Genomic DNA, 15,481 nt, shown 5'->3' on the forward strand with positions numbered 1-15,481 from the left:
TGTTTAGTTTCAAAGGCAAATTGAATTTTTATAAGATCCTCAGCTGTAGCTGTGAGCCTTGCTTGACACTACAAACATGGATTTGGTGGCTAAGTGGTCCATCTCCTTGCAGTGCCTGTGTGTGTAATGGATTCGATGTTGTACCAGGTTTAAAGAGGAACCGCCTGTCCTGTCACCCTGGTCTGATGACAGCGTCTCCTCCAGTACGTGAGTTCAGAGAGGCCAAGGGGCCAGGAAGGCCAGTGAGTTAGTGTCCTCTGCTATAATCATGCTGTTTGCTGATTGTTTCTTCCCGAGGAAAAAAGCATTAAGACTCTAGGCACGCACGTGGATTCTTTTGTCGCAGAAGTGGTAGCTGTAAGCCTGCAGTCTGGAAGCTGATCCACTATCACATAAGCCCTCCACCCGGGGGATTATGAGCTGGGCGCATGTGGGCCGTCACCAGGGCTCTGGCACTGGGCGTGCAGACGGGGCATCCCAGGCTCCCGGGATCCCAGCCTTGGCAAGGTGCTGTCTTGTTTTGCTCTGTTTGCCTGGTCAAGTTCTTGTTTCAGCTCTTCACCAACTCGGCTGGATTTATTATCTCTTGAAAGGGAAAAGGAAGAGCAAATGGACTATCAATGGAAGTGCTGACACTTTCTCCCTTTATTTTTTCAGCCAGAAGAAGTAACTGCGAGTCTGCACAGTTTTAAGAACAAGGCCTTTAAAAAAGCCAGAGTCTGTGGGGTTTGCAAACAGATTATTGAAGGTCGAGGGATTTCATGCCGAGGTGAGTCCGCGTTGATCCTTCTCATGCCGATTAAACTGAAGCAAAGCAAACAGACAAAAACCCAAAATGAAACCTTCTTTCGGGAGTTTCCAAAGTTAAATCATGGAATTCCCCATCTTAACCTGAGTTTCCCTTCACCCTCGCTGGACTGGGATGAAACGTATTTACACAGATATATGCTCATGAGAAATTTTTCCAGAAAGAGCAACGTTAGTCTTATGGGAGGGGGCCAGCCGTGAGTGGCTCATGACTTATTTTCCTTCTGTCCTCTAGTGTCGGTAGCTTGAGTCATCCCCTTTTGTTTTCTGGTCTGTTACCAGAGTTTACAAATGAAATTTTTCTGTTCTTTTGAGTGACGGTTCATTGCGTTACTGTCCTTTTAGCCTGTTGTCAGGCGTTGCGCCAGTCCGTAAACAGAGCCCCCAGCTTCAGTATTTGGTGTTTAAACCCCAGGTAATCAATGCAACTTGCTATTTTTTGTTTCCATGGTAGTAAATCTGTATCACAGACTTGTGAGGAGGACTTCTCTTGTTTCCCTTGAACCCTGGAATTGTGGTTCTGTGTCACAGAATGGAGGCAGATGGGGTTACCTGGGAGAAGGCTTTGGGCTGCTCTGGGCTTGTTATCAATGATGGGTTTGGGATTTTCTCCATAGAATAGTTCCAGGGCTGCCTCTAGGCTCCCCATCCTCACGGTGGACTCCCTGGCACATGGTCCCTGAGGGCTGCTTTGGAGTTAGGCGGGCTCAAGGAAAGATGCATGATGGCCACACTGTCGTGGAACCTTAGAGGGGGCGGGAGGCAGGTGTGTCCCCTCCTCGGAAGGGCCCGGCCACTGTCAGTGCTGACCATGCTGGTGCCTCGGAGCCAGCTCCCGCCTCTCCTTCCCTCCTCTGTGGCCTCCTGGAGGTGCCAGAAGTCCCCTCCCTGCCTCACCCCACACGGGTCTCTTGTTTCAGAGCTGACGCACCTGCTTCTCAGAGTGCATGGCACTCTCACCTTATCCTTGGATGCAGCCTGTCTCACAGGGCCTGATGGTTCCTCTCCACCTACAAAGGGGGAGCCAGGCCCTGAGGGCTGAGGAGTCACCTGTGGGGTGCACGTGGGACACGGATCCAGCACCAGGCCTCTCGGCACAGGCCCTCTCCCCACATCAGCAGGCCTGCTGTGTGCGTACACACGCACTCACATGCATGCATGCACACACACATGCTCACAGGAGCATACACACGCACTTGGAAGTGCAGAGAAGGGTGTGGCCAAGACAGGGCTGGGCCAGGAGTGCAGGCTGGCGCTCTGAGTCTGTTAGGATCAAAGTCTCTCTGAGTCCCTGATGTGGGTTGCAACATTGTTCTCTGGATGGCTGGTGCAAGGCCTGGCTGGGATGGGTGTGAGGTGCTGAGCTCACTTTCTGGTACTTCGCTTTGCAACTGTGATAATGATTTTCCTCAATGACCCCACCTGGATGTGCCAGGGCGATTCCTTGGCTGGCTGCTGTCCACACGTGCAGGTCATGAGCACAGACCAAGGTGGTTTAGCTCTGTAGGCCCAACGCCTCTGTTTCCCACATACAGTTAATGATGGCCTGGTGGCGACAAACAGATTGGCTCTTTGGAGAGTCAGTTTCCTTCTCATCTCTGTACAGCTGAGGCCTGAGTTGACTAAAGAGCTATCCCAAACATCCTTTTAAAACTCTCAGTACTTCTGCCTTAACCACCTACAAGATACAGTTATTCTCTTCAAAGTAAATGGAAGCAATGAGATATGGCCAGATTGGAGACAGTGGAGCCCCGCAGCCAGGCTTTCCATCAGGCCAGAGCTCCTCAAGGATGCTGACAGCCCCCAGTACCATCCAGGGCTTGGCACGAGAGCGCACATTCCAGGCTCACACTTCCTTCCCTGTCCTGCAGCTTCCCAGGCTTGTAGGGGCCAGGAAGGGGCCCAGAATATTCTTTGATTCTTAACAATCTGTCTTACGCGTTTATAGTTGTGATGTGTAGGATGTCAAGGAATTCTAAGAGGCCTGGCAGAGTGGTGTGGATGGCTTGTGATTGTGTGTGCAGGTGGTTGTGCATCCTCTGGAATTCTATGGGGGAGGCAGTGAGATCTCAGGATCCCACTGGGTGCTGCACTGCCCAAGGCCAACTCGGCCCCAAGGACCCTGTGTGACACAGAAGAGTGGGAGGGCAGAAGGGTGGCAACAGGCTGGCCTTGTGCAGTGCTGACTCGTGATCTGTCTGGCTTATGCTTCTCTGGTCTGAGGATCACTGTGGTTCTGTTTTATCTCACAGTCTAGCCCCGTGGAAATCACTTTTTGGACCCACCTAGTTCTTTTTTCCTTGAAGAAAATCCTTCACTGGAGACTGTCCCAAAGGTGCCCTCTGCCTCAGGGGGTTCATCTCCACGTGTCGTTTCCCCACAGGAACATTGCTACTGTGTTCTCGTGTGGGGAACCCAGGGCTCACACGCTGTCACCCCACCACTTGGGCTGAGATGCTCTGCCTGGTTTGGAGGCAGTAAGAAGGGATCTGGGTCCGGGCACCGGTCCTGGGGCCGCCCTGCGCTCCTGTTCCCCTTCCGTGTGTGCACACCCCAGCAGACACGCCACAGTCCCCCTTCTCACCTGGCCTCCTTGTTTCATCTTAAGGCCGCACTCCTCTGCTCTGAGCCCTCCAGCTGAGGGGAAGTGTATGGACCCTCCCTGAGAGGCCCCGGATCCATCCCTCGTGGCTGGGTGGTGGCACTTGTCACCCTGAAGCACGTGGCCAGGAGCTGTGGGCTGGCAGAGGCCACCTTGGGGACATGTACAGCTCAGGGAAGCCACATCCTTGGCCAAAGGAATCAGCTGCCTGGCTGTGGGCACTGGAGGCTGTGCTATTGGGAAAAGTAAACAGGAGCAGGTCCTCCTGAAGGCCAAGGCCCAGGTCCTGGCAGAGAGAGGCCCACTGACATCAGGGATGCCTGCACGCCTGGGGCCCCACGTGGGTGGCAGGACAGGCAATGGGTGGCATGGAAGGAGGCCATGGTGACAGGAGCCCATGGAGGCATCATGCTCTATTTCTGGGTCCAGCATGGGGTATGCTCATAACATGGTGAATGTCAGCCCTCAGGCATTGAGAGGCTGGGGACTCACCTGTAGCATTGTTCGTGAGATATCTGCTGACTTCTCTCCAGAAAAAGGTGTTTTAGAACTCCCTCATTTGGTGGGCACGGGCTTCCCTGGTGGTGCTAGTGGTAAAGAACCTGCCTGCCAATGCAGGAGACATAAGAGACACATATTCAATCCCTGGGTCAGGAGTGTCCCCTAGAGGAGGGCATGGTAGTCCACTCCAGTATTCTTTCCTGGAGAATCCCATGGACAGAGGAGCCTGGCGGGGCTACAATCCGTAGTGTCATAAAGAATCAGATACAACTGAAGCAACTTGGCACTGGCATATGGTGGAATGTAAACACCTATGAGAATACTCAATAGGTATTGAGTACATAAATATGATAATATTTATGTACCTAGCTGTAATAATTGTGTTGATAAACAGTAGCTACTCTTTTTTGAAAAGGAAAGGACTCTATGTGCCAGGAATCTTTTAGACATTATCTTCTTAAATTAAATTGATGTGTGTGGGAGATCCAAGGATTGTGATTTGACAGTCTGCTTCTCAAAAATGCCATCATCAGAGACATAGCCCCTGACACTGTCAAGGGAAAAAAGGCCTATGGCAGTGACCATAGGGATAGAAATGTGAGAGCTGGGTGTTTATATGTGTTGTTGCTGTGTGGCCATCTTCTTAGCTGTGCTTTTTGTCCGCATCCGAAGGCTGGGCTTTTCCCTCTTCCGCACTGCATCCCTCTGGACGGGCAGGGGCAAGATGTGGGGGTGCTGCTGGGTGAGGAGCCTGGCACGGTCACTGGGAGTGTAGACGGCGCCTGGCAGGGTCAGTGGTTGGCTCCTGCAGAAGAAGTTGTGGCCCAGGACAGGCCCCTTTCCTGGCCTTCTATTTGTAACCTTTACAATTTGCCTGTTCTGTCGTCAATCTCTAGGATCTCTTCCTTTTGTCAGTAAGCTATATAGATATCATAAAAAACTCAGACAATTTAGTGGTTTTCCCTCCTAATAATTTAGATGTGTGTTGTATACATTTGCACATTGAGCCAGTGTGTATGTGCAGTCTGTAGACATTGCATGTCTTTTCTCAGTGATCATGCAGAAGTAGTGTGAGGTCTTACTGGAAGGGCCCTTCCTTTGACTTGTTTCTGGAGCAGTAGGGAAGCATGGGCCCTGGAGACAGGCTGCTCGGATTCCTGCCCTGCCTCCCCGTGGTTGAGTTTTGTTTTAGAGTCATTGTGAGGAACAGATTAAATGCACGAGGAACATAGAGAGCCCTGATTGGCTCAAGGAAGTGTCTGGTAGTGTTAGGTGTTATTCCTGTTGGTTATGGTGTCACGTTGCTGATGGTGGTGATGATGGAGAAGGGTTAGGTGTGTATTCTGTGACTTTGGCTAATATTTTTTACTGTTCCTTTTTCTAGGCTTGTTCTTGACCTGCAAGTCACTTATTTTCACATTTTAGCCTATTTGCCACAGATTATTTTTATGTGGCTAACTTAGAAGAAAAACTTCATTTTTAAGAAGCTGTCGTTCGTACATAGAGGCTCTTTAACCCCTATTTCTCAAATTGTAACTACAGGCAAAGCCACACGGATGGCTGGTGAGCGATGGGGTTAAGTGTCTGGTTGCGGTTTGCCTCCTGCTGCTCAGAAACCCACTGAAGCGGTTCCTGCTCTGCCCTTCCCACCTGCCAGGGCTTTGAACAGGTAGCCTGTTCTCACTGCTCCACTGACGTCTCTTGGGTGGGTTAAGTGGCCCAGCTTCCACTGACAATCCTTCTACAAACCCATACTTGAGGACACTGGCATGGTTGATCATGATGTTCTAGTCCTGAGTGGGTGAGTCTTTTCCTGGGTGTCAAAAGTTGTAAGTTCTGCAGAACTTGGCCCTGCGGAGGAGATGAATTCAGAGAGAATGCAGTGTCAGATCACACAGAAGTGATGGCATTGGGAGAGATGGTTTGCCTGAATTTAATAATGGAATAGGAGAGAACAGACTGGCATGGAAAAAAAAGAAATGCTGCAAAAGAGACAACTGTAGGGAGGAACCTGAAGGAAATGAAGGTTGGGAAAGAGAGCAAAAAAGAGGACAGAGGGGAAATGGGATGGAGGGGGGTTTTGTAAGGAATATTTGATAATGACTTTTCCCCTTTGGTTAACTGAACACATTAACTGCCTGCTGGAATAAAAATATGAGAAAGCTGTGACCTGTTTGTGAGGAGCTCAGAGTATGAGAGGGGGAGTCCTGTCAGTGGGGAGCTCCAAGTCTGAGCGGGGAGTCCTGTTGGTGGGAAGCTTACAGTCTGGGGAGGGGGGTAGTTCTGTCCCTGTGTGTGAGACTATCACAGTCTAAAGTATACTAGGGGATTACAGACAAAGCTTAGGGCTGAGTAGGCTGATCAGCAAGTCAGCACTTGCTTTGTGCCAGGTGCTGAATTAGAACCCCAGGACTTGGTGGCAGTTAGGACCATCAAGGCGAGGAAAAGAAGCAGGTGACCAAGCAGTGAATGTGGCGTTGGGCCCTCTGCTGTGGGCATATGGCCCCCCGTCTCATGTAGCTGGTGACTGTGCGTGTGGATAAACTGGGGCAGAGGTTGAGGGCAGGTTGGGGTGAGCTTGAGGGCAGAGGCAGAGAAACAGAGGTGACACCCAGGGCTCATCTCTCTCTGGGTAGATATGTGTAAAGTGTTGCATGATAAGCCTGAAACAGTGGCCTGGATTTCCAAGGCTCCTGGAGACTTCGGGAGGGTAGCAGTTCCAAGACAACAAGGAACAATGTGGGGCCTTTCAGAGCCAAATGCTCCAGACAGTTGCCGCTGCTGTTAAGAGTGGATTCCTGCCTGGGACTTTGGCAACCCGTCTAACCAAGGAATGCAATGCAGGCCCCAGGCTTGTGGAGGTGAGGATTCGTGTGTCATTAATTCCTAGAAACTTGTGAGACACGCACTGGCCACATAACCCCTTCCTGAGTGGAGAAAGACCCCTAATGGGAACTGCTGAGGGAGCCTTAGGGAGCTGACCGTGGACCTTGGCCTTGAACTTAACTCCGTCTTTCACTTGATGCTTCTCTGCTTTTCATTTTTGCAAGTCAGTGGAAAAGTGGTGTCTTGCTCTATTAGGTTTTTTACATTCCTCTGGTTGTCACTGAGGCTGAGCATCTAAGAAGATACTGAAAAGATGTCTATAATGTATTATTTATTTATTTTTGGCTGTACTGGATTTTCATTCCTGTGTGTGGGCTTTCTCTAGTTGTGGTGAGCAGGGGCTACTCTCTAGTTGCAGTGCATGGGCTTCTCATCGTGGTGGCTACTCTTGTTGCAGAGCATGGGCTTTAGAGCACAGGGGCTTCAATAGTTGCAGCACGTAGGTTCAGTAGTTGCGACACGTGGGGCCTAGAACACAAGCTCAGTGGTTGTGGCACACAGCCTTAATTACCCCACAGCCTGTGAGATCTTAGTTCCTGGACCAGGGATCAAACCTGCATCGTTTGCATTGACAGACGGATTCTTTCAGGTATTTATTCTTGGCTACACTGGGTCTTTGTTGCTTTGCACAGGCTTTCTCTAGTTGTGGCAGCTGGGGGCTCCTCTTTGCTGTGGTGCTCAGGCTTCTCTTGTGGTGGCTTCTCTTTGTTGTGGAGAACGGGCTCTAGATGTGTGGGCTTCAGTAGTTGTGGCATGCGGGCTCAGTAGTTGAGGCTCATGGGCCTTAGAGCATAAGCTCAGTAGTTGCTTAGTTGCTCCCTGGCATGTGGAATCTTCCCAGACCAGGGATTGGACCCATGTCCCCTGCGTTGGCAGCTGGATTCCTATCTACTGCGTCACCAGAGAGATCCCTGTAATGTTTTACTTAGTAAACTGGCCTTTCAAATCCTTGGTGCATTTGAGTGCTCGCTTTGGCAGCCATAAGCTCAGTAGTTGCTTAGTTGCTCCCTGGCATGTGGAATCTTCCCAGACCAGGGATTGAACCCATGTCCCCTGCATTGGCAGCTGGATTCCTATCCACTGCGTCATCAGAGAGATCCCTGTAATGTTTTACTTAGTAAACTGGCCTTTCAAATCCTTGGTGCATTTGAAAAATGAGATGATTTTTTCTTCCTGATTTCTAAGAAATCATAGTATAGATATTATAATATTAATGTTTCTATAGTTAAATTAGGTAGAATTTATGCCAATTTTTGATGGATTTTGACCTACAGAAATGTTAGTTCCTTACCATTCCAACTTACATGTTGCAAGCATAGTGAGCAGTTGCTTGACTAATTTTGCTCATGGAGTGGTTGTCATGTGAAAGGTTTAAGGTTTGGATAGTTCAAATTTACCCATTATTTCATTTCATTTCTGTTTTTGTTTCTATTTAAGAATGCTTTCCCTTCTCTGGGGTCTTAACGATATTCTACAATACTTTATTCTAATATTCATTTCTGCTTTTCCAATTCTGTTCCAATTTCATGGTTGATTCATCTGGAATTCATGCTATTTAGGTTATTTTTCGTGAGTGAGCTGGTTTTCCCAGCATGATTTGTTGTGTGGCTCATCCTTTTGTAACTGAATATGACAGTTTCTCCCCTATACTGAATTCCCATGTGTGGACCTGTCCATTGCACATGTCTGATTTTACAGAGTTTGTACTGTACATACATAACCAGCCTGCCAGTGCAGGAGACATAAGAAACCCAGGTTCAGTCTCTGAGTTGGGAAGATCCCCTGGAGTAGGAAATGGCAACCCACTCCAGTATTCTTGCCTTGGAAAATTCCATGAACAGAGGAACCTGACGGGCTACAGTCCCTGGGGTTGCACAGAGTCATACATGACTGAGCACATACGAGCAACATTATAAGCGTTGTCATATGTTAGCTTTTTAGAAGTCATGATTTCCCAGTAGCCATTCTATATGTCATTTGTGGATATATACTTTTTTCTTCCTTATTGCTTCCGTAACTTCTTTTTCCATGGCAGAAAGGGGTCTTTGATATCGCTTTGTTTTATTCTTTGTTTTATTCCTCATTACATACAATAAGAAGAATGGCATTATTTTATGCACATAAATTGAGTGCATGTTATGTGTGACTTAGTTGGCTGGATCCCCCTAGCTGCTTCTGCATTCAGTCTATTTCAGCATGGTGTCAGTTAAGGTTCTTCAGCAAAACAGAACCAATAGGATGTATATAGAGAAAGAAATTTATTGCAAAGAATTGGTCCATATGGTTTGGAGGCTAAGTCTTATCTGTAGTTGGCAAGCTGTCATCCAGAAGAGCCAGTGTATAGTTCCTGTCTGAGTTCTAATCCAGAAGCAAGAGACGACCAGTGTGCCGGCTTGGAGACAGTTGGGAAGGGAGAACCAATTCTTTCTTACTTCACCATCTATTCTATTCAGGCCCTCAGTGAATTGGATGAAGCCCGCCACACTGGAGAGGACAATCTGCTTCACTCAGTGTACAGTTTCAAATATTTTTCTTGTTCAGAAACACCCTCCCAGACACACCCAGGATACTGTTTAACCAAATATCTGGGCGTCTTGTGGCTCAGTGAACTTGACACATAAAATTAACCATCCCAAATGTGTTGTTTCGGTTGCACTCTTTGAAGAAAATCCAGCTGTATACAAATATGTATTTGGAAAGGAAAGCATATTCTTTTTTGATATTACACCAAAACTCAAATGATAGTTTCTTAGTTTCCAAAGAAGACATAAAAGTGGCCAACAGATGCATGCAGAGGTGCTCAGCATCACTGATCCTGTTGTCGTTGTTCAGTTGCTCAGTCATGTCTGACTCTTTGCGACCTCATGGACTGCAGCACGCCAGGCTTCCCTGCTTTTCACTATCTCCCAGCATTTGCTCAAACTCATGTCCGTTGAGTCAATGATGCCATCCAACCATCTCACCCCCTGTCACCCCCTTCTCTTGAGGGAAATGCAAATCAAAACCACGATGAGATATGACCTCACACCTGTCAGAATGGCTGTCAGCGAAAACACAAGGGAAAACATGCTTTGGTTAGGGTAGAGTAAAAGAACTTGTACACGGTTGGTTTACACGGTTGGTGGGAATATAAATTGGTTCAGCTATTGTGGAAAACAGTACGTAATTTCCTCAAAAAGTGAAAAATAGAACTATCATATGATCCAGCAGTTCCACTTTTGGGTATATAGCCAAAGGAAACAAAATCAGTGTCTTCAATAGATGTCATGTTGGTTGCAGTATTACTTAAAATAGCCAAGACATGGAAACAAGCTAGGTGTCCATCAATGGATGAATGAATAAAGAAGATGTGGTAAAACATTATTCAGGTGGAAAAAAGAAGGAAATCCTGCCATTCACCATCATGAATCAACAGTGTGCTAAGACAAACAGAGAAAGATAAATATTGTACGGTATCACTTATATGTGGAAACTGAAATCTGAATCTGAGGGACCACCGTGGTGCTTGGCTTTTGGGTGGAAAGTTCATAATACTCGGGTCACCTGCTTACACCCCAGGAACAGTGGGCCCACCTCTCAGGACCCTCGCCTTAGCACTCGGGTGGTTTATGCAATTCAGTCTGATTAGTTCACCTTTGTGGATGTGAGGATTTGCCCTGTAATGGCCTGAGGCTCTTGTCATAGCCCAGTGGGCCATCCACCGTGAATATGTCACACCACTGTCACGGTTCCACACACCAGAGTTCCTTTTTGGGTTGAATCGGTTTGTTGATCTGCTGCGTAACTCCCAAAGTCAGTGACTTACTGTGGCAGTAGCTTCTGTTCTCACTGCTTCTGTGGATCAGGAATTTGGGAGTCACGTGGCCGGGCAGTGCTGGCTCAGCGTCTCTTGGGGGGCTGCATCATCTGAAGGCTCTCCTGGGGCTGGAGGACCTGCTTCCCAGCTGGCTGCTGGCGGCAGGCCTCAATTCCTTCCCATGGGCCTCCTCCCCAGGGCTGCCTCAGTGCCTTACACGTGGGCAGGGCTCCTCTCAGAGCGGTGGTCCAGGAGCCCAGAGCAGAGGCTACTCGCCACACCCTCCACCCTCCTTCCTGGCCACACGACCCGCTCTGTCACTGTGTGAGGGGACCGCACGGGGACTCGGGCTCCAGGAGGAGCCCTGAGGCGGTCTCGGGGGCTGACTGCCATGGGAGGTTGTGCAGTGTCCCGGCTGCTGAGTGGTCCGGCTGCCCCATTCAGCGTGTGTGGATGGAGCTTCCTCTGGGGCTGCGGGAGTCTTCACTGCATTTCCGCTAATTTTCATCTTCCTCAAAGGCCAGAGGGCCCCTCAACTGCCTTCGTCTCTATCTCTGTTCTTGCTGCTGGCCTCTGGCCCCTGGCTGGCCTTCTGTCTGAGATTTTAATCTGGTGTGAAAGCCCCTTTATTCCAACAGCTAGCCTATCTTGATTAGAAAATCACTCATCACCTTTGCTGGGTGGACCCATTAGAAGATATAGAATAAATATGTGTCTTTGTGAATAATTTTACAAACCTTGGATACATAGAAGGAGCTCAAAAGCTAGATCTTGCAAAGATAATACCCCTGGCTGTTCCCTGCTGGAGTTCTAAGGATCCCCAGCCACAGGCTCTTTTTCTTTATTAGTTTGCTTCACCCTCATTCAGTCCCAGGTGGGCTGTGAGTTAGGGCTTTCAGAAAACACAGGGAATGAAAAGTTTGGGCCTTGAAGTGCTGACTGCAGTTTGGGACCTATTTCCTGACCTGAGGCCTTGTTCTTCCAGGAGCCCACACTTCAATATATTGATGCTGTGCTTTGCAGTTTCAAAGCAGGGTCCCTTGAATGATGGCATTTTGGCATCACCATAATCCTGGAAGAAAAAGAGGCCTGATTCCACCGAGGGCAGCCCAGCCAGGCTGGGCCAGAAAGCCTACAGGTCCTGTGCCCCCAAGCCTAGGTCCCTGTCCCCCATCCCGCAGTCACCTCATGGATTTATCAGATAGATGCCTGCTTGGAGCCCACGGGGGCACCTGCACTGCGCTTATTTGGTGCAGTTACTTCATTCCTCACTGTCTCCCTGTCCTTCTGTCTCTGCATGGGAGCATCGGCAGACAGGCCCCAGGGCCCTGAGCCGCTTTGGTGGGGGGAGGCTTTCATGTCCTGTAGGCACAGCTGCAGCCCACAGAGGGCGGGCCTGTGAAATCCGCATTGGTTCCGGCTCTCTCTGCATTGTTGGGGCCTCCGAACCAGCACATGCCTCTCTCAGTCCTCACAATGGCCTGGGTTGAAGGATCCCCCACAGGAATTTAGATGTGGATTTGTTCTGACAGTCAGTTCTTAGGTCGTCCGGAAGTGGAAGAAGCGTGGAACGCAAATGTCCAATTTCTCACTAATTTAAAGGCGCCGGTCCTGAGTCTTCTGGGGCATTTTCAAGTTTCTCTCCTTTCTTCAGGGAGAAGCTATAATTTCCAGGCAAACACTGATACTTTCTACCACTCAGCTGCGCTGCCTTTCTCCTCCCAAGGTGCTGATCTGGTGGCCTGAACCCCTGGAAGAGCCAGGGTGTTTGTAACTCCTCTCCAGAGTTCCCTGTGCCCTCTGCCACTGCTGACACTGCCGAGATGGCTGGGTTCCTGGACACATGTCCACCCACCCCCTCGCTCTGTTGAACTCAGTTTTGTGTCCTAAGCAAAAAGCAACCTCCTTCTGTCTGGACTTTCTCAAGATTTAGAGATGGAAATGTAGAAAGTATGGACAGACTGCTCAACACACCTTCTTTTTCCTTCTCTTGCAGCCTGCAAGTATTCCTGTCACAAGAAATGTGAAGCCAAGGTAAGTGTTACATTGCTCTCCTATGGGACTTCTGGAGCCGAATTGGCCCGTGTTGAATGATGTGTATAGGAGGAGGCTGCATTGGATCATGGCCACAGAAACAAAACTCTTTAAGAAATGGCTGCTAGATGCTTTCTGATAGGGTGTATAGTTTTCATCTCAAGAATAAACTGAGGAGCTATGAAATCCATGTTTTTAATTATAGAAAAATAACTTAAGAATTTGGTTTCAGAAAAGAATTTGGTAATTTTGTCCTGGTGATGTCACAACCCTTTCTCCACGTCACATGATCCCTTCTTTCTAATCACATTGACGTGCTGCTGTTGTAGGGTAGGGGCTGGGGGCGGGTAGGGTCTGGGGCACATGGCTGGCCTTGGGGATTTTTCTGGTTTCATTTTTGAATGTAGTTCATAGATGGGATTTGGAGGGCTTCCCAGGTGGTGCTAGTGGTAAAGAACCTGCCTGCCAATGCAGGAGACGTAAAGATGTGGCTTTGATTCCTGGGTTGGGGAGATCTCTGGAGGAGGAAAAGACAACCCACTCCAGTATTCTTGCCTGGAGAGTCCCATGGACAGAGGAGTCTGGTAGGCTGCAATCCATGGGGGTTGCAAAGAGTTGGACACTGCTGAAGCAACTTAGCACGCACATACATGGATGGGTTGGGATTTTTAGGCAGTCACGGAAGTATGGGGACCCTGAATCAGGGAAGTTGTCCTGCATTTGGGCATTCCCTGGGAGGGTTAAATTGCTGGGTGGCCCCACGAAGCACTTGAGGTCTGGTGTGCTGGGTTGGGTGCAGGGCTTTGATTAGTGGGGAATGAGGAGGCCTGGAAATGACATATGGAAGCTGCAGGTACCCTAGATAAGGCCCTGGTTTTGTCCATGGGTCCCAGTGTCTGTATCTCTCGCACATTCCAGGTGTGATGTTACCTTGAGTGGGGCCAGGGCCCACGCATCACCTCTCCTTTTTGGGACCCCCTCAGATTCCCTGCAGGTCGCCCTGTGGCTGGAGGTCCAGGGAGATGGGGTTTAGAGAGTCTTGGGATTTTGTCACTGCTCTGGACCTCATGGGTCAACCTTTCCTGGTCCTTGGGCTCTTGAGTGGAAGGAATGTGTGCTGGAGGCTGGCTTTGTGGAACTGTGGGCTGGCTTCACGTGTGTGCTCTCCATGTGAGGATCCTGGTTTCCTCTACTCTCCTCACCATACAGACAGGCACGCACATGTAGTCACACACAGTCCACACTCATCCATGCCCCATACATGCACACACTTCACACACATGCATGCCGTTTACTCATGCGGGCATGTGCACACACATAAAGCTAAAAAAGTTACAAGTGGCTCTAGCCCTGCTTTTTTTCAAGAAAGAGATTAAATGAACGAACTTTCTTATTAAACTTTTTCTTACTGAGAATCGGGACTCATGGGGAAGTGGCAAGGCTAGGATAGAGTACCATACTGCTCTGTTATCCAGCCCCCAAGCTGGCCAGCCACCCCCCCAACCCCACCCAAATCCCATTCTCTTCCGAGATGTCACATGATATGTGCTTTAGTCGGTTCAAGATCAGGTCCCGTGGTGGGGCTTTGGGGCACTTCCGCTGTCACTTCTGGTCTTGCTGTGGAGAAGGCTTCCCCTTTCTGTCCAGGGTCAGGCGTTCTTGCTCACTCTTACCGTTGGGCGTGACTGATTTCTAACCTTGGTTATTTTAGGTCTGCTTTGCCACAGATACGCTCTTCTCTCCATCGTGCTGTGTACTTTCAACCCAAGGAACTATGTCAGAGCAGAGATTCCTGTAAGCAGTGGAGGTGTGGACAATGCCACCCTGGGGGTACATTTCAGATTTCCAAGAGGGTTTTCTCCCATCTACTTGGTGGGGGTTTGGACGGAACCCCAGCCCCTGAGAGTCCCAGAGCCTTGTACTTCGGAGCTTGTTCCCCAGAGCCTCAGTTTCTTCATGTGTAAAATGAGCTTTGGGAGTTGGTGATGGACAGGGAAGCCTGGTGTGCAGCAGTTCCATGGGGTTGCAAAGAGTTGGACACGACTGAGCGACTGAACTGAACTGAAAATGGGTGAATAATACATCTACAATCCACTTGAATCAGCTTGCTTTTAGCTATTAATTAGGGTAGTCATTTAAATTTTAAGGAAGTGGAATGAATTATATATAATCCACATCACCCCATGCGGCAGACAGAGGAGAGAGCCATGCCCAGAACCCTATTTGTCCTGTGTCATTGTGCATGTGTGCACACGTGCACACACCAGCATGTGTGTGATTGTACATCATGTATGTATGCCTGTGTGTACTTTCTCATGTGACACTCTGGCTGGCCACTCTTGACCCCCCACTGCAGACTGAGCCCCGCTGCCCTTGGCACCGATTCTCACAGGAGACCTGGTGCCGGCCACTTAGGGGATTGAATTCTTTGGTTCAAAGAATATTCCAAAAGCCTTAACTATCACTGATTATGGCATTTCTAGCCACAGTAATTGGCAGTTTGCTCAGGATAGTTAAGCTTTTATTCTTATTAGATCATGGTGGAGGGGGAAATGTATCCGTATTCATTTTTTTTTTTTTTGGATAGCGCAGCTTTGAATGGCAGGAGAGAATGCCACTGGCAATAACAAAGACTCTTCTTATTCCAGAACTATAATGCCGGTGCTGCTGAGCAGATCATAAATTCTCAGCCGCCCCTGAAGATAAGCACGGGGTAGGGTGGGGGGTGGGTAGTTCGGTCTCCCAGGAGCTGAGCCACGGCTCCCCCACATGGCTGGGTCCTTGATCACTGCACATCTGTGCCTAACTGTGTGTGTCCAGATTTCTTTGAGACTGAGAAAACTTAGGTGAAGCTC

The 15,481-nt window shown here is 49.0% G+C and overlaps 1 protein-coding gene across 4 annotated transcripts in view; it reads left to right on the forward strand.

Moving 5' to 3' along the window:
- Positions 1 to 15,481, forward strand: part of TNS3 (tensin 3) — a 219,415-nt gene that overhangs the window by 44,562 nt on the left and 159,372 nt on the right. For all 4 annotated transcript variants that reach the window (XM_043463431.1, XM_043463429.1, XM_043463425.1 and 1 more), the window contains exons 2-3: positions 658 to 769; positions 12,589 to 12,626. Coding sequence is in view for 2 of the 4 variants with exons in the window: in XM_043463425.1 (XP_043319360.1) it covers positions 658 to 769; positions 12,589 to 12,626 (150 nt within the window). In the remaining 2 variants the exon portion in view is untranslated. The remainder of the gene's footprint in view (positions 1 to 657; positions 770 to 12,588; positions 12,627 to 15,481) is intronic.

This window comes from Cervus canadensis, chromosome 3 (genome assembly GCF_019320065.1).
Source record: "Cervus canadensis isolate Bull #8, Minnesota chromosome 3, ASM1932006v1, whole genome shotgun sequence".
Classification (NCBI taxonomy): domain Eukaryota; kingdom Metazoa; phylum Chordata; class Mammalia; order Artiodactyla; family Cervidae; genus Cervus; species Cervus canadensis.